The sequence below is a fragment of the Penicillium macrosclerotiorum genome (assembly GCF_028827735.1).
Source record: "Penicillium macrosclerotiorum strain IBT 26536 chromosome Unknown utg000008l_segment0_segment0, whole genome shotgun sequence".
Lineage (NCBI taxonomy): Eukaryota > Fungi > Ascomycota > Eurotiomycetes > Eurotiales > Aspergillaceae > Penicillium > Penicillium macrosclerotiorum.
Window position 1 is genome coordinate 70,132 of NW_026643087.1, and position 21,344 is coordinate 91,475.

Here is a 21,344-nt window from a genome sequence, read left to right on the forward strand (position 1 = left end):
GTCGAGGCGCTTTGTCGTTCTTACGTAGGAGGATCAACTATCTGTATCCGAAACATAGAACCAGGCAGGAGCAACATCGGCATGATGCTCGTCAATCACCGCCGTATGACGAGAAGCCGCGCGGTTGTCAATAAGATATCCTCATCCAATCGATGGGGCGGTGAGTGACGGTGGTGCGGGTGGAGTTCCCCTCGATGGGTCTATTTCTGGACGACTGGCGGTTATCGATACTGGTCCCAAGCAGATGCGGACAGGGCGACCGGAGGGCCAGCGGAACATCTCATGAGTCTGGTCCATGACGCTACGAGAGGATTCCAGAATAGTCAATGGAAGGGGAGATGAAGGGAAGGAGGGTATTGATTTGGAGGGGACGTTAATTGTATTTTTTCTTTATTTGTTTTCATTTTTATTTCAGGGCCGCCACTAATTCATCCACGCTCTTCATCTCCCGGTCGTTGTTCTCGCCCACATCGAGGGCCACTAGAAAACGGCTCACGCAGTTATAGCCCGCAATGCCGGTGGTGAGTTCGACGATCTCGCGGTCGTTGAGGCCCACAGTCTGCAGCTGGGCAAACACCGCGTCCTGGACCTTGATGGTGCGTGTCATCTGGTCGGTGTATCGCAGGACCGCGCGCTGTGTCGGCGTCAATGGACTTGTCTCTAACTCGGTCACATCACCCTCGGCGGTGCAGGGCAGCGTGCGGGCGGCTTGGAGCTGATCGGGCTGGACCCCGCCCTTCAGAGCGAGAGGGGCATGAGCGTTCCACTCATAGACCGCCCCGTTCAACACGGCGACTCGGCACACGGCGAGCTCGAGGAGGCCCAGATCAACAATGGTGCGCGTGCGGATGGCGCCGAGGAAGCTGTTCCAGCCATCGGCGACGGGTGGACTATGCAGCAGCGACAGGTCGAGCGGAATTAGAGGGCGCGGGTTTCGCCGCGCAGCGATGCGGGCATAGATTTCGGCGGTGTCGGCATCATCCGCGGCGGGCGGGGTTGACGGAGCGTAGGGGAGACGCATGGCGCGGATGTGTGTCGCGCTTGGGAGGAGACGAGAGTAAAGAGGGCCGTGAAAGAGGTCGAGGAGGCAAGGGAAACCAAAGCGTGACGGACGAGGGAGTCGTCGCAGTGCATACATCGGCCTCTGGGGGGGTTTTGGAGGGGAGACCGGCTATCGGGTCGAGTCGTCACTACCGAAATGCCTGACCAGCGTCGCTGCCGAGACCGGGAGAGGGTTTAGCCGGGCTCTGCAGCACATTGGGTTCCCATCGCTTACTTCGTTTACGGAGTATACACCAACACCATTTCTTTGTGTGCTGCTAATACTGTGAATCGTCGACTGGGAATTCTGGAGAAAGGCACCTGTTCACTGTGTTGATCCACTGTGTCCGGGGTGGTAATTCTCTTGAAATATCTGTAGTTCTGGACATGTTAACCCAAGCCACAGACAAGCCTTGGTCGTTGTAGAAGCGGTAGTATACCAACAGCACTATGGGGTCTACAGGATGCCTATTGAGCAATGACCCGCAACCACCGTCAGGGACGACCCAGAGACAGAATATACAGGCTGGGAACGGGAGAAACACAAGCGGGTTGGAGTGGGGACTTCCCCGTGGGGTTTGAGAAGGTAAATCGCCAAACTACGGAAGGACAGGATTCTATCGCATCATAGGCCTAGGCTGTAAGGCCATGGATCCAGAGAGTATCATGCAACCAATGGCATAGATAGCTTGAGATTCTGCATATGAAGGCTACGGGCTAGATAAGTCTGCCAATCGACCCGCTTAGTATTCGTCGGAGTCATATTCATCGTCGACCAGCAACGATCGGTACCCCCGCGAGGCAAGATTCGCCTCCAATCCACCATCGGATGCAGGGTCAAAGTATCCTGTGCAAAAGAAAAAAAAATTAGTCAGTAGGTAGAATGATACTAGGTCTCAGACAAAGAACGTACCGCCACCACCGAAATAGCTGAGGGTAACTGGAAGGAAGATGAGAGCGTGGATGGCAGCGAACACCACCAGCGCCAGCCATACTCGGAAGTAGTAGATCTCGAAAATCTTGCTGCGCGTAAATGCCAGAACACACACGCCAAGCAGTTTCGTGATCGTAATGCCGCTGAAAACACTGCCGCCCACGTTGACCAAAGCAGCCCAAGCACGAGCATCTTTACCGCGGAAGGAAGCCGGGGCCTTCTCGAGCAATGTTCGCGAGGGAAACATGAAGGCGCGGGCAATATGGGCGCAAAATTCAACTGAAATGCCAACACAAATGACGAGGTTGACCAGGGAGACCGCATTCAGAGACACGCCCGCAAGGGCCATGGTGCCAATGATGTCAACCACAGTCATTACCACTACAGTGGTAATGACCGCACCGGTCGCGATCGAACCCAGAATGGCGGAGGTGAGAACAAAGATGATGGCAACAGCCGATCCCAGTAAGGTACCAGTCAGGCGGACGACGGACACATACTGGTCGAAGAAGATGTAGAACTTGGAGTAAGGGAACACATCAATGTGGTGGGACTGTGAGAGTCCATCGGCAATTCGACGAGCTGCAATGTATGCCTGAATGAAGTCATCCTGGCTGCGAAGGGGAATGTGGCTGGTCCGGAAATGGCTGGCATTTATCATGGTATGTCGCGAGTCGATTACGAGCGCGTTGCTATAGGGAGCTTGCCCCCCGAGGGGGCAGGATGCGGTCGTGGGTGCATCAATCCATTTTTGGGCGTAGTGGATGAACTCCGACCCAGTCGGCATGCCATATAACGTGAGGTTCCATGGATGAGAGCGACCCTCAAAGCACGTCTTGCCGTTTTCTTGACAGCAATCTTGTTGGGGATTCAACCAGTAAAAGAAATCATCGATCCAGCTGGCCGCCGATCCAGTGAGGTAAGACACATTCGGCCGCTTGACTTCCTGTTCCAGAACAAATGGAAGGGAGTACTCTTCACAGGTGGTGAACCGTCCGCAAAGCTGCCGTTGGTGTTTTCGCTCGGTGATATTGACATCGCGAGTGACGAAGTATACCGGAGGACCAGTGCGGAAATACGCGTCGAGGTCATTAAAATATGAGATCAAGTATGAGTCGCTCGGGAGCGCAATTCGCTGGTCCAGCCCGAGGGCGACCTGGGGAATCAATGCCAACCCGGCTGTGAGGAGACCCAAGAAAGCAAGGACAACGACAGCCTTGACGCGGCGATCAAGAAGGAACGGAGCATAGACCCGACGGATGAAGCCTTGCAAGGTACTTTCCGCCTCATGCTCGTCATAGATCTGCTCCGCCGGTAAGCCATTTGAATTGGCTTTCCTGACAGTGAGGCAGGGGAAACAGTCGGCACGAAGGCTCTGTACTCGTCTCTGGTTGAGGGCAAGGACAGAAATAAACATGGTCATCTGCAGAATGGCGTTGATGAACACGGCGCCCGCTGCATACGCTGCGAAATTCTTGACCGCAGGCATACCAACAAAAGCTCCGAGAGCAAATGCCACCGTTTCAGTCAATGCGGAGAGAAATACGCTGGGTCCAATCCTGCCCACAGCGCGAGCAACTCTCTCATCGATCTCTTCGTCAGGGTGGCTGAAGTTAACGCGCTCGAATTCGTGGACGATCAAGAAGATATTGTCCACGCCCACAGCGAGAACCAAAAAGGGAATGACCTCGGCAATGATCAGGGTAACTTTGACGCCCGCAGCGGAAAAGAGTCCAACAGAGGCAGAAACCGACATTAATACAATCAGGATACCTGCAATGCCTAACGTAAATTTGGACTGCACAAGGGCATTGGCAGGGTTGTTAAGGAGAGATCGCCAGGTCACCGTGACGGAGCCCAATGCGATTGAGGCATAGAGAAACATGATGACATAGCTGATAACAACAATTTTTGCATCAGTGTTGGTCGATTTATTCAACTCCTGTTCCAGGCTGACTTCGGCATTGAATGAGACGCGTAAACCACGTTGGGAGGCTTCTTCTTGAACATCAGCAAAGAGATGGCGGAAGCTATTCTCCCAGTCAACTGCTTTTTTCTCTTTTTCAGTGCCTTGGGCAAAGTTATTCACTACCCATGTAACAACCAGAGCTCGGGCATCGAGGACGTTGTCGGTGTCTTCATAGCCGCCCAAAATCATCTCTGGTTTGAGAGGCTGCTTGAAGTCGGGAAGGCAGCTAGGGTCGCCGGGAGATTCTGTACAATGGCGCAGGCGATTCGTCCACGTATCAGGGTCAAGGTTGGCGACAGATCCTCCAAAGTAACCAGTTAGGGATTGCACAACACAAGTATCCCCAGTGGGCTTGAAGCAGACGTCATCCAGATTCAGGCCTTGATCCAACGAGATCATACGTCGCACCCGAGATTCCACATCAAACCACCACGCAAGAGTGTCATACTCGAGAACTGGGCCACTATCATTTACCAAGAATGCTTGCTCAGCCCGGTAGAAAGGCCCAAAGTTCTTGTCAAAGAACTCTTTTTCCTGTGCAGCAGCAGATGAAGGACTCACCCAGAGGCGGACCGGGTCGGTTTCGACAGTGAATCGTAGCCAGCCCAGGCTCAAAATCACCACAACAATAAGGCTGGAGCCAATGGTAATGGCTGGAAATCGAGCACACGCTCCTCCAATACGGTGAAATAAAGCAGAGAGCCAAGAGTTGGGCTTATAGACCCCATGAAGCTGTTCCAAATACCCGCCCCGACGGACAACCTCGCCTTCGTCATCATCGTCGCTTGGATGAGGGTCCTGTAGGAGACGCACTCGCTCCGGTTTGCGGAACCGACGTTCTTTGTATGTGACATAGCTAGCGAGCCCCATCACTAGTACCAAAAATGTCGAGTAGATGATAATCACCGCAAACGAGAGGCATGGCAGGAGGCCCACATGGCAGGCCTTCTCAATGGACACTGCAGGTAACTCCGGGCACACGTCCGGGCAGTCGACGCAGGAACAGCGATAAGATTTGTCTGGGTCGTTGCAAGACTTGGGCTTCAAAGGAAGAGCCTTCATGCTGTCGGCACCGGGTCCATTGGGCTCGGTCAGGTAATTTATCTGGAAGGGGCTCCCGAGTAATTTCTTGTCTCCCAAAAACTTGAGAAACTGGGAATAGTTCTTCGCACCCCCGCCGATGAAGTCAATAGCCTTGCCACCAGAAGCGCCATTCTTAACGTTCTTGCAACTGTCAAAAAAGCCGCTCTGGTACTCCTCGGTCCATACGTTGTCTAGCTCCGTCACGAGTTTCTTTCCGGAGTTGTTTTCTTCGGCAGTCGTGACGTTAACAAAAAGCGACTGGTCCGGCGAGCAAGTGAAAGTGCAGAATATATTAAAGAAGTTTTCTCGGCACGCTGGACAGGAGGCAATGATACCTTCCGCCAGTTTCAGATTGCTGGACAACGCGTCGATCTAGAAACGAGAGTTTTAGTAACACGACTGTAGAACATGGATGGCAACGAGGGGGATGTCACAACGGAGGCACTCAGAAAGGGAGTCTGACCTGCTCATCACGACAACAGACGGGGCCTTCCTCCCATTTGTGCCCGCATAATCCAACCAACTTTTTTCGTGTCTCCTCCTCGGGTTGGTGCGCCAGACCATTGTCAGGGCAGGGAAGCTCTCCACCAAAAATCGACTTCTTGCCGCAGTGGCCACGAATCGCACATCGACCTTTTTCATGGATCTTCGTTTCGCCCTGGGCGCCGACCGAAAGGGGTTGCAAGACCAGAGAGCCCAGGGCCAACAGGGCCGAGCCCCAGCCCAAAGGTCGCATCTTCTCGGGAGACTGGAGAGGTTGACGAATGATCAACGCGTTTGTTTACTCAAGAACCGGATTGCTCTGGTCATGTCACGGTCCGATCAATAGTCCATGCGGGCCAGCCCAGGCAAGGTGGAGACGGGTCGCGGGCGCGGGGCCGACCTTCAAAAGGCTGGGGAAGACAAAGTGCACCAGGAAGCACCTGATCACAAAGAGGACACCTAAATAACCAGGCCAAATCGACTGAGATAAGTCACAAGAGAAAATTTCGACCAGGTTTCAGCCAGGTGTGCGCGAACTGCCTGGGTGAAAGATGGAGGAAAGCTTCGGAAGCTCGGGGGAACCTGGAGACAAGTTGACGGAACCCAACGATGATGACGTTGACCCGACCGCCCTGACACGTGACCAGGTGACGGTCCCTTGGGAACATAAGTGAGCTTCTAAGACTAGTTAAACTGTCCTGAACAACTAAAAGAGGTTAAACACGTTGGTGTCACGTGAAGCCGCTCATACACATCAATAAGCATTTGGGGCATTTCGAAGAGGATACAGTCACCATAGAATTTTGAAGATCCAATGTGAACAAGGCAAACAATGGTGGATCACCTAAGGGTGTTGTCAAAGCAACCTCCATTTGCAGCATCCAAACACCCACAGTTTAACCCTATCTCTTTCTGTGAGGTATTTTCATCACTTCAAGCTCGAAGCACCATCGCATCATCCGGAACCTGTATCGTCTTATGCTAGTCAATGCGTAAATCTTGCTCACGTTGAAGCAATCTTTGAATTCGCCCCGGAGATTTACGCCGGGTGGTGCGCAAAGGTTGAGGATCTGCCTGGGAAACTACCAATACTCAGAACTCTTGGTGACTACGGTTCAGTGGGCGCCCACTGAGCCGTATTCTGGAACTCTTGCTAGGGCCGAAGTTCAGCCTCAGGCACAGAAATGTGGCATTCTCTTCTACGGAGATACGGATGACTTCAGCTTTAGATCGACTTTGAACCCGTATATCGCGAGGGTATCGATTACACTACCTTGCTTCGATACCGGCAATGGAGTCTGGAAGACTCAAAAAATCATTGAAGGATGAGGTGATGATCGGAACCAAGATGGCCATCCATTACACCGAGCCAGAAAGAGCATTCCAAATTTCCCATAGTCTTCATCTCAGAATCTTTATTGGCTTCATGAATGGATCACTGAATAGCCTCTTCGCAATATCGTGAAAGCGCTTCATTAGAATGAAAGAAGCCGTAGTGCAAACTTATTTTTGGAAGCTCCGCCTAGCCTACCAGGTGTGCAAACTTAGTACTTAATTACCACCTGATGTTTTTTTGAGTTCTATAATATGAGATGATTTAAATTGTTACAAAGCTGGGAAGATACTGTCCATATTAGCTCATTCGAGAAAGTCTGTGGAATCCACTTTTTTCTAGAAAAGAGGGCCAGGAGGCAGACAATTCCACATGATATCCCCGGGTAAAGAACGCCGAGAGGCAGAGGGTACCAGGAGGCGGGTAATGGCTCATGATATACACGATTCTAGAGAAACCGTGCTGTGGTTTCGGTAAACAGCGCCGGGAGCCAGGTGCTGAGACACGGTATGGTTGAATGAAACCGTAACGGGGCACGCAACATCGACGGAGGACTGAAAAACCTAAATAGCATAGTCTCTCTTGAAAAGCCTAGGCCTTTGAGTCGGCTGGACATGATATGCTAGGTTGAAAATCTGAAATATGTGATTAGTGATAGCAATTTATAATTCTCTTTAGTTTTTTGCGATGTCAAAGACAAGATAATCATAACAATCTCACGAAGATGTAGACATTTCTTCGCGTATTTGAAGCTGCAGGGAACTTTTGTCGGAGATTATCGTGAATCACATGTTAGCGGAATTATAATCCTCGTAATCCGAAAGGGATCTAAGCCAGCAGTTGGGTATTCAAGTTGCTTCACCCACCACCCCGCCGATAGGCCTATACTGCCATTTCATATGCCTTCTCTGTTGTTCTTTACGTCTCCATCGATTGTAATCTCTAAGGTCTGTCAAATAAGGTCTTTTACCTCCTATGGATTTCAGTGGCTAAGATCGCTTCAGATTCATCCTTTCAACCATGGCCCAAACCCAACTTGTTATCAATGCTCTATCAAAGTTGAAAGACCCCAAAGTCGAGTCAACGCTAGATCAATTAGCCAAATGGCTAAAAGGCGCCGAAATGGAGCAAGGGACATACAGACGCTAGCGAAAACAGCTTCTACCCTGATGACAACTTTTCTTTTCTCGGGTCCCACTGCCAAGCGACTAGCGCATGGTAAGTACTCCACTACTGTTATGTCCTCTTGAAGACGCAGCTTGGAGAGCATTGGCGTATTCTCCACCTTGGGCGTTGATCTCAGCTCCTTTCTCAACCAGCAACTGCACAATCTTGTCATGTCCTCCAAGAGATGCAGCATAGAGAGCATTGGCGTATTCTCCACCTTGGGCGTTGATCTTAGCTCCTTTCTCAACCAGCAACTGCACAATCTTGTCATGTCCTTTATAAGACGCAGCTTGGAGAGCATTGGCGTATTCTACATCTTGGGCGTTGATCTCAGCTCCTTTCTCAACTAGCAACTGCACAATCTTGTCATGTCCTTCATAAGACGCAGCTTGGAGAGCATTGGCGTATTCTCCACCTTGGGCGTTGATCTCAGCTTTTTTCTCAACTAGCAACTGCACAATCTTGTCATGTCCTCCAAGAGACGCAGCTTGGAGAGCATTGCCGTATCTTCCACCTTGGGCGTTGATCTCAGCTCCTTTCTCAACTAGCAACTGCACAATCTTGTCATGTCCTTCATAAGACGCAGCTTGGAGAGCATTGCCGTAATATCCACCTTGGGCGTTGATCTCAGCTCCTTTCTCAACCAGCAACTGCATAATCTTGTCATGTCCTCCAACAGACGCAGCTTGGAGAGTATTGCCGTAAAATCCACTTTGGGCGTTGATCTCAGCTCCTTTCTCAACCAGCAACTGCACAATCTTGTCATGTCCTCCAAAAGATGCAGCTTGGAGAGCATTGCCGTAAAATCCACTTTGGGCGTTGATATCAGCTCCTTTCTCAACCAGCAACTGCACAATCTTGTCATGTCCTCCAAGAGACGCAGCTTGGAGAGCATTGCCGTATCTTCCACCTTGGGCGTTGATCTCAGCTCCTTTCTCAACCAGCAACTGCACAATCTTGTCATGTCCTCCAACAGACGCAGCTTGGAGAGTATTACCGTAAAATCCACTTTGGGCGTTGATCTCAGCTCCTTTCTCAACCAGCAACTGCACAATCTTGTCATGTCCTTCAAAAGACGCAGCTTGGAGAGCATTGGCGTATTCTCCACCTTGGGCGTTGATCTTAGCTCCTTTCTCAACCAGCAACTGCACAATCTTGTCATGTCCTCTAAGAGACGCAGCTTGGAGAGCATTGCCGTATGTTCCACCTTGGGCGTCGATCTCAGCTCCTTTCTCAACCAGCAACTGCACAATCTTGTCATGTCCTCCAAGAGATGCAGCATAGAGAGCATTGCCGTATCTTCCACCTTGGGCGTTGATCTCAGCTCCTTTCTCAACCAGCAACTGCACAATCTTGTCATGTCCTCTAAGAGACGCAGCTTGGAGAGCATTGGCGTATTCTCCACCTTGGGCGTTGATCTTAGCTCCCTTCTCCAGCAAGAGCTGCACGACATTCTCATAGCCATTCTGGGAGGCCAAGGTAATAGGATAGCTTCCAGTGCTATCGGTCGAATTGATGTCCTTTCCACCAAGAGAGAGTAAGAACGCAACCTCCCGCTCATGTCCGTTAAGCGATGCCAAATGTAAAGCAGTCATTGATGGTGGATACCTGTAAGTCTCTATAGCCCTCCAAAAGATGGGGAACCATAACGAAAATCCTTTTCTACTTGTATTGTACATCTGGAGAACTTGACTGGTCGCTTCTTGGTCTTGGGTCAGACTCATCTTTCGTTTGTGGTCCGGCCAATATGATGCTGAGTAATTTAAAAAGCTTCGAATGTTAGAGTTTGAGTCCTCATCATCGCGTTCCAGATCCTCCATCAGCAGGTATCGCAAACAGATAACAGCCATTTGATCCTCGGAGTCAGTCAAGCTCCAGGAGTATAATAAGTTGGCGCTGTTAGAACTACTCTTCTGGACAAGAAATTCCCTTGCTGTCTGATGAATCAAGTAGATCTTGGAGTTGTTGATGAAAACAAAAAGACCACATAATCGACGCAGCTTTCTCTCGATCCGGGATGGCTCAAGTCCAGCCTCTGCTGCAGTCCGGGATTGTGGAGAGATGGCTATACCGAGCGCCATGGCCATTTCCGTTGTTGTCAAAGGGCGCCGTGCTGCCACGATAAGTTGTAAAATCTTTCTCGCAACTTCCACTTGACGGGATGGCACTCGACTAAGGATTTTCTCATATGCCTCATTTACTGATCGAGGTATTACCTGCATTGGCTCCTCAGCTGGGCGAAGGCTATCCTCGAGTGTAGATCGAATGTCATCCATAGCTAAATGTAGCCAGAGATATGTACGGTGCTCCATTTGCAGAAGCTGTTGCTCCAGCCGCTGCTCTGTGTCCCTTGACAGCTCCGCTCTTTTCGCGAGCTCCTTCACTCGTATCTTCACAACAAGATCAATTTCTTGGTGAATCTGATCATTTTCCTTCTCCCCCCTTAGGTGGATGTGCGGGAAAGTGTCCGTAATCGCTTGGAAACCATTCTGGATATCATCATAGGGGCGACTGGTGACCAGATATTTTAACCAGGTATCCTGTGTCTGCGGATGTGGCAAGCTGTGAAATGACTGGAGCTTCTCAATTAGCCGATTCTGATCAATCTCACGGCATTCATCAAGCGCATCGAATATGCAAATTGTCTTGCAAGATTGATCAGCTAAAACGGCGCTTGTGAAAATTCTCCACAATTCGTCAACCTCTTGTCGGAGTTTCTCCCCACTCTTTTCCCAAGACGGTATAGCATGACGTAACAGCTGAGGCCGCTGGCTAAAAAGCTGATGGAGTACCGAGCAAAGTGCTGGAGCAAGATGATTCTGTTCATCGTTGTCTTTGAAGAAAAAGTAACAGATTGTCACTTCTGGACAGGAAGTTTCTAAGCAGTCTTCGATTATCGATCGGGACAGTACAGACTTCCCACAGCCTGGGTCGGCCGACACCCAGAGAAGATCGTTGCAGCTGCTCTCCGACCAACGAGTGTACTCAGGACTCTGTAGAGCCCATAGGCAGGTTCCTTCCTCTTTTCTGGGATTGATGTTCTTTTGCTCCTCATAAGTTGATACCTTGAATGTTTGATGACAGCGGTGTTGCTGGTCCGTCAAAGCAAACGTAACCCTCTCGCGATGATGTTCTTCTTGTTGACGGTATGCATGGTCTAGGCGTTGATTTGTGCCTTTGATTTCGGCCTTTAACCCGTCTACATAGAGCCCATAGAGCCTTGTAAGCGAGTTATCCTTAATCCAGGACTAGCTAAGCTAGAATTCATTTCACTTACTGCATATATCTACTACCAAGCTCTCTTGTGAAACATGACCAACAGGGACATAGCCTAGTAGCTCTTTGGTATAAGCTGCGGCTGCTAGGGCAGCATATCCCTGCCATTCCTTGTTCTTGTGCGAGTCGGCATAGTCACAAATGCCGCGGATGACAATGCAGGGAAAGTCCAACATCAGACCAGCTGCCTCCATTTCGAAGCATAATGCTCCGGTCTCCAAACGAAGTTGCTCTCTTGTCCGCCCGTGCTTGACGACCTTGTTACCAGAAGCAATTATGCCATAGTGGGGTTGTGGATCATCATCTTCGCGTTCATCTCTAGTCTCTTCCCATTCCACTAGACATTCATCACAGCTGCTCGCACTAGTGGGATGATCACATGTCGCCCGAAAGAGTCGATCGGACTGTGCAGAAGGCCGGCTAAAATTTCTTCGAGTTCGAGCGGTTCTTCCGATTGCGCGTCGGAGATATTCCGGGTAGTGGGGGTCGTCCCTTAGTCCGGCAGCTCTCATTGTACCCACTGCAGTCAATAGTGCCCTTGGCGGACTGTTCAACAAGCCAGTTCGTTCAAATTCACCATTTAAAACAATCTTGCCCATATCATATTGAATCACCCCACCACAAGTAGCCTGGGGACTGCTAATCACAACATCACCAAGGCGGATATCATGAGTAGCCGAAGGAATTCCACCCCCAATGCCGACCATCAGTCCGATTCGAAGTGACTTGGAGAAGGATCGAAGCATGTTATTTGCGACCGTAGCGGCGGAGGTGGTTCCGTACTGGCCTACAGGGAGACAGGCGATCACGACGTAATGTTTGCCGATTCGGCCCAACGTATAGGTATTCGAATCCGCTGCATCTTGCTCCTCAAGAATCCCAAAGTGCTCATCTAGCATTTCGGCGGCGGCTGCAGCCTCGATTGGAAGAGCACAGATCCAGCCAATTTGGAAAGCATCTCGCGGAGGACAGGCCATGGAGATGTTCTGGCGTGGTTTCAGGAGAGGAATAGTGTATCGACGAGAATATTACGAAAGTTTGATTAGCGACAGAGGTTGAAGAGTTATCTACTGGGTTACAAGAGAAGAGCCCCATTGCAAGGCAGACAGCAGCTGCCCAGTCACCAGCAGGAGCGACTCGCTTGGGCTAAGGGGGGAGCACAGGGCGGCAATGGAGCGAATGCTAGTTATTGGAGAAAGCGATCGATCAGCCTGTAGCCTGTGGAGCCACACGTGACAATGTGGTCCGTGACCGACTGACGTGGCACGACTGACAGAGCCTGTCAGCAATGAATGGTAGCTGAGCACCGTCGAGTAGATATGGCACCAACACTTGAAGCATGGCGACTCGAGCTCATTCGCGACATGACCCAAGACTTTAAGCAGTATACTAACGCGCAGATTGCTGAAGCTGCCCATTGTACCCCACGATCAATCAGCACTGCCCGCTCGAACCTACGATGCTTTGGAAATGTTAGGGCCTCTACTAACGGTATTGGACGACGGCGGACGATCACCCCACCTATGCTTGAGGCTCTCTGTGAGCGCCTCCTCAAAAAGCCGGACTTATATCAGGATGAAATGGTGGTGTTCTTGTGGGATGAGTTCCGCATTCTTGTCACTATACATAGCATTAGCAGAGCGCTCGTATCGGTGGGATGGTCTAAGAAGGCTGCAAGGCGGATAGCGAGGGGGCGAAATATTGAACTACGAGACTATTATCTTCACACCATCTTGTCTTTCCGATCCTATCACCTGGTGTATGTGGAGGAGTCGGGCTGTGATAAAAGATCGGGCTTCAGACGGACTGGGTGGTCTCTACTAGGAGTGACACCCGTGCAGATTGCTCAATTTCACCGCGGGCAGCGATATCAAATACTACCGGCATATGCCTAGGATAGTGTCGACTTTGCACGAGTTTTCCAGGGATCGACTGATGCGGTTGTGTTTGAGGATTATATACGGCAACTTCTACATAACTGTCACAAGTGGCCAGAGCCGAAATCCGTTCTTGTCATGGATAATGCTTCTTTTCACCGTATTCGGCAAATTTGTTCCGCGGCCGGGGTCAAATTGGTGTACTTACCACCCTACTCCCCAGATCTAAACCCTATTGAGTTCTTTGCTAAGCTCAAGGCTTTCATTAGACGACACTAGCTGACGTATGAAGAGAATCCGGACCAGGTTTCAGTGCCTACCTTGAATAGTGTGTCGATGTAGTTGTATCAAGGGAGAAAAGCGCGAAAGGCCATTTCCGACATGCAGGCTGGAATATCGACGAGCCGTGACAATCAAAAATATTTTTCTTCTAGTTTATAGTCTATCTCCTATGTTGCACCTACAACTCTCGACCCAATACTGAATGTCTCCAACAAAACGGCGAGCAATACCTCTTTTGATACCGTTCTTAATGAAAAATCCCGGGTCCTGATCCTTGTGGATCTGGACAAGATCCAGTCCATCTTCGAGGGCAGTATCGCGAGCTTTCCCGAACTCTTCCTTTAGTCCGTTATTATTTACTTGAGATTGCTGCCAGTCACTATATTCAGCAACAGCAACATCCCGCAGACCAGGGACTCCGGGGCGGTCTTTCTAGACACGAAGTCGGCATCGGAGTCGGTGTAGCTGGCACAGAAAGAGGAGAAGCCTGCGCAGGAAGAACGTTGGTGATGTTGATAGGGGGATAACCATTAGTGGACTGAGCGCCTCCCTTTTGCCTCTCAAATCGCTGCTGCTCCTGTATATATAGCTTTTCACGGATTGATTCAGGGACGTCATCGTGGGATTTTAACAGACCACCTTCCTCCGCGTACCTCACAAGGGCCCTCAGATTTTGTACTGTCAGCTTAATATGCTTCTTGCTTATAGGATCACGCCAGCAATGCGGTCCCAGCTCACATGCTCCACTGGAGCACTGCATCAGGCTGTAAACATGGTCCTAAGTAGGAGGTTGCCCATTCGCCTGTTCTTCTGCACTAATATTTGCTTGTCGCTCAAGCAACATCAACTAGGTAGCAGATGAGGCCCCTCTTTATCTGCTCCTCTTGGACTAGGCCTTGAGATATGATTGCCCTCGGTATAGTTGAATGGCATACTCAGTGTTAGTTTCTTCCCAGCATGGAAAAGATCACCCCACACGAAAAGCTGTTTCTCCACAGCGGGCCAATCTATTTCTGTTTTGTCACAGGAGAGAGTGAGGTCTGGCTGATTTCGGTGATTCACCGATACGACGACGGTTATATCATCTAATTCAACACTTTTCTGTGCAAATTTCTTGCCTGCAACTTCCTTTAACTTGGGCCCTAGAAAAAGACGCTAGTGGAACCGTGGAGCCAACACTAGGTCTTGCTCTGTGCTTTTCCAGATAGATTTGTTGTTGTTGAGACTCATCTTCCACACAATCGAATAGTGTATACAGGTGGGTGGAAGCTCATCGTACAATTTTCCTTCTTCCTACTCAGTCAACTGAAGTAATTGAATCTGGTTTGTTTAAGGCGACCGGCGCTGTGGGGAAAATTCGTCATCTGGGCGGTCATCTGGGCTAATCGAACTAATCACCGAGGGGGTCTGACAGATGCCATATCCAGGGGTCGGGGCATATTCTGGGGTCGGGGCAAAGAGCGATGATTGGCCGGGATAGTCATACGAATCAAATAAGAGTGGATCATTATGAGCGTCGAATAGGCTACGCATATTAATGCAGCTATTCAACCAATAATTAAGATCATCGTGCATCGAGAGGCTTTCGCGGAAGAGGTGGATCTTTCGCTTTGGTTGATACTCTTTGATTCTTACCTAGAAAAAGCGGCCGCTGAAAAGAGAGCACAGGCAAACAAAAAAGTCTGTGGAATAAGCAGCATCTAGTGACAGCATTGATAGGCTACACAGCCGTTCTCTTCAGTCTGATCACAGAGCCCTACGCGGGACGATGAGGTTGGACGCCTAGGACGCAGACAGAACAGCGTGTTTGCCTTGTTTGCACGTAGATCTTCCAGGTGCAAGGGTATTCCATGAGATGATCGACCACTATTCCCGATTAGGATAGCATCTAAGATTAGAGGCCCTCACAAATCTGCGTCTCTTTCCCATATCATGACCGAAGAGAATAAAATTTCGATTGAGGTTGAAACGGAAAGTTTATCATAAAGCAATTAATAGACATCAACTTGTTGACGCTTGTATTGGTGCTAATTACAAGTGAATAATGCGTAGATATATCTTCCAACATTTGCGCAGTCAAAGAATTTGATGTTTGAAACCATCAATCTACTTTCCAAGTTATCGATGCAATATCAATTTCTAACGTACTTCTCTTAATCAACATACTCCTCGGCCTTTTTTTCTCAGGAAGATGGCGAGGCAAGCTTCAGTTGATAGAATGCCACGTCAAACCCCTTATGTGACCAAACACTGGACTCGTACAGTCCTGCAGAAGAAACAAGCTCCTCTCGCTCCTCCTCGTCGTATTTGTAGCTGCAACCGAATCGGACTTTCTCATCGCGCCGAACAACGACCTGATTCGAAGGGGACTGCAATGTCACCTCGCGCGAGGTAGGAATTAAAGAGGCTTCATGTCTGCCCAGGACAAAATTCCATTCACTGAGATATTGCCATTCATGGGGATTGAAAATGGCTGACTGGCCCAGGCCATACTGCTTTTCGGCAAGATGATTGCCATACTTCAAGGACGCGAGAGCAAAGGGAACCACACCATCTGCGGTGTATGCGCGAAGTACCTTGGTTGGAACTTTGCAACTATCGAGAGCCATGATGATAGAACTTTGATCCGGAGACCGGGCCAAAGCCTTTTGTGCAATATTGCGCAGAAACTCCGCTGCATTCGAGCGAGAGAAGTTACCGATCGTGAGACCGAATAATAGCAAGCAATGAGGGAGATTCTGAACATGAGGGGTCTCATCTAGCCAGTGAAGTCCGTCTTCAAAAGTTCCATGAAGACCACCTAGGCGTACATAACGAAATTTGCTTTGGGGGATTGCTTGGAGAGTTGATTCCAGTTCCTCGAAACTTAGATCGAGCGCATAGTAGGTAACGGACTTGCGCGCGTCTTCAAGTGCCTCAAGTAGCAGAAGAACCTTGTCCAAGGAACTGTTGAAACTGTTAATAATGACAATGACGGAACGGAACAGATAGAAAGGAGACTGACGCGCTTCCCAGATCAACAACTATGCTCCCGTCCTTGATGGATGCAGCCATCTTCGTTGCCTCATCCCGAAGGATTTGTGTTTCTTCCTTCCTGGGATAAAAGTCGCTGGCATGAGAGTGTTGGTTCCAGTGCTGGATTCCTTCGGTACTATAGAATAACAGTGCTGGAAGCGTTTTGGGTTGACTCTTCAAGCCTTGCCACACCTGATCGAGAATGGAATCATCAAAGTTGCTGCGACGGATGTCGAGGATAGTGGGCGAGTTTGGTTTCAGCATGATGGCGTCGAGAGTTGCCGTTATAGTTTGTCGAAGGAAATCAGGAACCTCGAAGCAGAAGAATGGCCTTTTCCTCCTTTCATAATTCCGATCCGATTGATCTGAATATAAATCTGGCCCGGTGCGTAATTCTTTATTTTAACTATCCACGCCATGCAGAATTCTATCTGATTCCTTACATGCGACCCACACATTGAACAGCACCTGCCAACCGCCTTTGGTGAGGCAATCTCACGGAGATAGAGCCCCATGTAGTACAAAATAGCCAATATCACAACTAATTTTCAATCTGTATGCTCCAATGTACAACATTCGAGGTTTCTCTTCTTTCATCTCAGCCACTTCACGTTACACAACACCATCCCCTGATCGGCAATGGCTCAGCACCGACAAAAGGACTCGGGTTGTGTCAATACGAGGCCCCAGTCGGCTGACATTCGAGAGCATATGAGGGTTTTCTGTCAGTAATATATGAAATTCAGTATGCAAATAGACTTCTTGATCGTTTGATATAAATATTGACCGATGATAGTATCACGAATTCAGCAGCCGCATGTTGATGAGGATGCGGATAACGAAGCTCTTCTGCCTGGCTATTTCACAATAGCGTCAGTAGTTATTGCTCAATAAAAGAATTCAATTAGGAAACAAACTCTAGGCGATCACGTAAAGCAGCTCAAATGATATGGAAGAAGCGAGAGAACACAAAAAAAAGGAAGAAAAAGAAAATCATCTCGCAACCCTCCACGTTGCTTTCTTTCAGCTGAGAACAAGCAATACCAGTCACTTCCCAATTGCGGATGACAAGTAATCAAACTTATTGTGGCCTACCACGTGCAATTTGCAGCTTCATTCTAATAGAAAGAAAGAGCAAGAGCGACCGCAGACTATACCATTCCGCCTTTTACTCCCTCCCTTCACTCCCTGACGAGATTCCAGTCACGCACCGGGGGAAACGGATCGACGACCCGAAACCACCTTGCCTTGTATACCTTCATCTTCTCCTTAGCAATTCACTAAGATCCCGATGGCAGACTACCAATCAAGCTGGTATAAATACCGGCTTTCGAGAATTGGAGACCTTATTGACACAAGACCGATCCCCCAGGTGATCGAATCATTAGAAGCTGATTATGATCTTCTGAATCTTACCGATCAGAATATTTTCCGCGATCGCAACCTCTCACATGTGAGTATATACGTATATCTTTACCACCTACCTATACTTTATCTCTAAAATACTAGTAAAAAGTTAGTAATCTACTAGTTAAATTGCTCATTTCTATTAGATCAATCATCACCCGCTGATACCTAGCACAAATCCCCTTATTCCACTTACTACTGCTACAAAAAATCCGATGTCTACCGCAGAGATTGAATTTGTACCACTCCTACCCGAGTATCCACAAACACATCCAAATGGATACGCATATATAGTGAATCTTTCACATATGACAGAGACTGAGAAGAAATTTGCCTTAGACGCGGTAAGCCTTGACTTTAAGATACTAGTTTTTTACTAGTTGTTAACTAGTATTATTAGGTCCAATATAGTTCTATTCGAGAAGGATCAAATGATAATGTTTGGTGCTCATTCTTAGGTTGCTTTACGAAAAAGTGACGCTCTATCTGTACTGGTATTAAGTGCTGTGAATTCCTAGACCCTTTTCTACAAGGTATTTCACATACAAAGCTAGATAATGAGCTTGTTGGGAGAATCTTTGCTTTTCGGAAGACACAATTTGATAATATTCAATTCTCACAACGTCAACGCGGAGCAACGGGGTAAGTCCTCTAATATACTAGTTGAATACTAGTAACTAACTAGTATTTAGGCTTTATGAGGCAACACAGGCTAAGTTTAGTCAGAAGAAAGCATGTGCTGAGTATCGCTCAACATGTAAGCTTACTTTTGGTCAATACCCAGTCGCCGATATTAGTGGTTTATACCACCCCTATCTTGCATGTGTAAATTATACAAAAGAGAATCGATCAGAGCATTTTCATATCAGTTTGATAGGAAGGCAGTCTAGTCTAGACCTAACCCTTCTACAATATCTTATTGAAAAAGGCTCTTATCAAGATGAGTTTGAATACTGTTCGAAAATCTATCAAACTCGGAATCGGAAGCCTACATGCGGTATGAAACCTCAGACAAACTAGTAATTTACTAGTATATTTAAGATATTATACTAATATATCTTAGATTTAGTTCATCCACAAGGACGAGGGAAGATTATAAGTAATTTTCCCCCTTGTAAGGTTCAATTTCGATCCTTTATTCCTCATGATCTTGAAAGATATCCGTATGCGATATTCTACTCACGTGGAGTCCATAATCATGTTCCACCACCACCAAATCGGCCACCGTACGAGCTTATAAAGGATATATCATCCTTGATTTGCCGTATGCAAAGCCCTGATCTTACATTAAGTAAGCTCTATTCTTAATTTTACTAGTAAAAAACTAGTAAATAACTAATTCTTTTTAGATACATTTCTTCAAAGTAATGAGCTTCGAGACTTTTGTCGACGCTTTGAGCAGCAAACCCTTACAGGTTTACACCAAAGCTTTGCTCGAACAGACCAATTTTCAGCTATTCTTTCTAAACAGAGAGCACTTCATTTTCCAATGGGTAGACAACTCGATGGGCTTCAATGGGAACTCCAAAGAGATGCTACATTGAAGGTAGGTACTCTTTTTTACTAGTATTTTACTAGTAATAAACTAATACAAAAGTATAATTTTAGAGCTACGTCCGTGATATTGTTACTAATGAAGCTGGAACCTTTATATTCTGTGCTTTTGATGAACAATTACGTTTTCTTGCTTCATTAGAAAGCTTTGAGGTTGATATGTCTTATAAACGAGTGAAGGGTATCTTTAATGAGGTTATATTTGCTACATTTGTTCCTGCTCATGGAAAGGGTATGTTCTAATTCTTATCTTTACTAGTTATTTACTAGTAAACTACTAATAACCTTCTAGTTATGACGCTTCTGCGTGTTTATACAAATCAAGAGACTACAAATGGGTATAAGTTCTTATTTGCAAGAGCCTTTGACCTTGTGAAAGAGCTTGTGGATATACAGATTCGGTTCCACTATCTACATGGTAGTGTAATTAAATCTATTGTATGTGATATGTGTCCTAAGCAGATGGCAGGTAAAGATCTTCCCCTTTTCTACTAGTAAAGAACTAGTCAATAACTAGTATTTTAGGGCTTGGAAAAATGCTTCAGGGTATCGGTTTACCAGGCGAGACTTGGCGATGGCATTCGATGAATATATTAATCTTCTGCACTATCCATTTTGCAAGAACGATTGATAGATTAATACCTACTACTCAATATCCTGACCCTATAATCTACAATGAGGTTAAGAGTAGGTTTATAAGTGTTAGAGAGTAACTACTTGTACAGGGTAGAAAGCCTGTCGACTAGGTAGGAAGATAAACGTCAAGTAAGGAAAGCAAAACACTGTTTCTTGCTATCATGGATCTCTCCATAATCCTCAATTTATGTACAAGCTTCAACACTTTTCCCACATGACCAAGCAAAGACGATGGATCACATTATAACATGCGGTCTGACGTGGCCCCCATGTGACAGAAGTAAGCAAAGACTACAGGGAAGAGGGGTTCACGAATCCCTAATGGAAGGGCATTGAACCCTCAGGGTCTTGTAGGTCATGCATCCATGTTGGGGAGAAATGGGGCTGTCATGACGAAGCCTGACCGATAAGGTGTCGAACTGACACCTGAGGCGTGAAGTTGGGAATAGCTTCATGTTGCAATATCATATGACACCTTCGGTCCGCCCTGGAGCGTTCGGAATGGAGCAGAACGCAGGTTAGAATTTTTTTGCCAGAGAGCTGGGGGTGCGAGACTAATAGGAAACGCACGGACCTATGGGCTAAGGTGGAAAAGGTATTTTTGTTCGACTAATCACATTCAATCAATCCTACTTTCCACAGAAGGACGCTGCTTAAACTAGCACCTCCTCATTACTATCTACGGCCTCATATTTTGAACTGAAGTCTGGATTACTCTTGCAACACCTCTATTTCCCCTATTCGTTGAAGTTACGATTAGGCGTCCTGTCCATATCATGCTCATTCAATCCGTCTAAGTGTTAATGCTATCAATTAGTTGAAAATCAACAGCAGCCGTAACAGCATTATCTCACACACAAATGGGGTGTTGATGAAGAGAAGCCGCATGAAGTTTGCAAGTCTAGTTGTTTATGTAGATGTGATAATCGCAACTTTGGTCTAAATATAGCTTGAAACCTCAACGAAAATTCATGAGCTATTTAAGATAATAAACATGATTAGGAGAAGGCCAAAACCTGGAGGTTGTACAGTCATGTATTCGTAGGCGACCGCCTCTTCGCGGGCGACTCCCTTCTCGTGGGCGACTCCTTCGTGGGCGATCGTTAGCCGACACCTTTGCTTGTTTATGACGTGCGGTCCTGCAAATCTGCAAAGCGCTCGCAAAATACGTAGCTAAGAGCAACCACTATGTAGACACAAATTACGAATTCTAGCTGTTGCGGGCTTGCTTAAGCTCTTCATGCTATTCATGTTTCATGTCACAGGGAATACATAAACGTATGTATT

At 47.8% G+C, this 21,344-nt stretch overlaps 8 protein-coding genes across 8 annotated transcripts; 2 read left to right on the top strand and 6 right to left on the bottom strand.

Moving 5' to 3' along the window:
* Positions 1-406: 406 nt before the first annotated feature.
* Positions 407-1,021, bottom strand: N7462_008238 (carboxymuconolactone decarboxylase family protein; the record flags this gene model as incomplete). The annotated part of the gene is made up of 1 exon (XM_057079953.1): positions 407-1,021. One exon carries the CDS (start codon positions 1,019-1,021, stop codon positions 407-409), a length of 615 nt encoding a protein of 204 aa, XP_056930281.1.
* Positions 1,022-1,784: 763 nt separating this feature from the next.
* On the bottom strand, positions 1,785-5,763 carry ncr1 (sphingolipid transporter NCR1; the record flags this gene model as incomplete). The annotated part of the gene is made up of 3 exons (XM_057079954.1): positions 1,785-1,888; positions 1,955-5,399; positions 5,491-5,763. The coding sequence occupies 3 exons, from the start codon at positions 5,761-5,763 to the stop codon at positions 1,785-1,787; spliced, it is 3,822 nt and encodes a 1,273-aa protein (XP_056930282.1).
* A 2,288-nt stretch (positions 5,764-8,051) lies between these two features.
* N7462_008240 (uncharacterized protein) lies at positions 8,052-12,263 on the bottom strand (the record flags this gene model as incomplete). The annotated part of the gene is made up of 2 exons (XM_057079955.1): positions 8,052-11,209; positions 11,288-12,263. 2 exons carry the CDS (start codon positions 12,261-12,263, stop codon positions 8,052-8,054), a joined length of 4,134 nt encoding a protein of 1,377 aa, XP_056930283.1.
* A 342-nt stretch (positions 12,264-12,605) lies between these two features.
* On the top strand, positions 12,606-13,573 carry N7462_008241 (uncharacterized protein; the record flags this gene model as incomplete). Its single annotated transcript, XM_057079956.1, has 2 exons — positions 12,606-13,121; positions 13,493-13,573. The coding sequence occupies 2 exons, from the start codon at positions 12,606-12,608 to the stop codon at positions 13,571-13,573; spliced, it is 597 nt and encodes a 198-aa protein (XP_056930284.1).
* Positions 13,574-13,598: 25 nt separating this feature from the next.
* Positions 13,599-14,205, bottom strand: N7462_008242 (uncharacterized protein; the record flags this gene model as incomplete). The annotated part of the gene is given in 2 exon segments (XM_057079957.1): positions 13,599-13,873; positions 13,884-14,205. 2 exon segments carry the CDS (start codon positions 14,203-14,205, stop codon positions 13,599-13,601), a joined length of 597 nt encoding a protein of 198 aa, XP_056930285.1.
* Positions 14,206-14,288: 83 nt separating this feature from the next.
* Positions 14,289-14,675, bottom strand: N7462_008243 (uncharacterized protein; the record flags this gene model as incomplete). The annotated part of the gene is made up of 2 exons (XM_057079958.1): positions 14,289-14,600; positions 14,625-14,675. The coding sequence occupies 2 exons, from the start codon at positions 14,673-14,675 to the stop codon at positions 14,289-14,291; spliced, it is 363 nt and encodes a 120-aa protein (XP_056930286.1).
* Positions 14,676-15,628: 953 nt separating this feature from the next.
* On the bottom strand, positions 15,629-16,724 carry N7462_008244 (EasF; the record flags this gene model as incomplete). Its single annotated transcript, XM_057079959.1, has 2 exons — positions 15,629-16,391; positions 16,450-16,724. The coding sequence occupies 2 exons, from the start codon at positions 16,722-16,724 to the stop codon at positions 15,629-15,631; spliced, it is 1,038 nt and encodes a 345-aa protein (XP_056930287.1).
* A 1,451-nt stretch (positions 16,725-18,175) lies between these two features.
* On the top strand, positions 18,176-19,411 carry N7462_008245 (uncharacterized protein; the record flags this gene model as incomplete). The annotated part of the gene is made up of 2 exons (XM_057079960.1): positions 18,176-18,211; positions 19,217-19,411. 2 exons carry the CDS (start codon positions 18,176-18,178, stop codon positions 19,409-19,411), a joined length of 231 nt encoding a protein of 76 aa, XP_056930288.1.
* Positions 19,412-21,344: the final 1,933 nt, after the last annotated feature.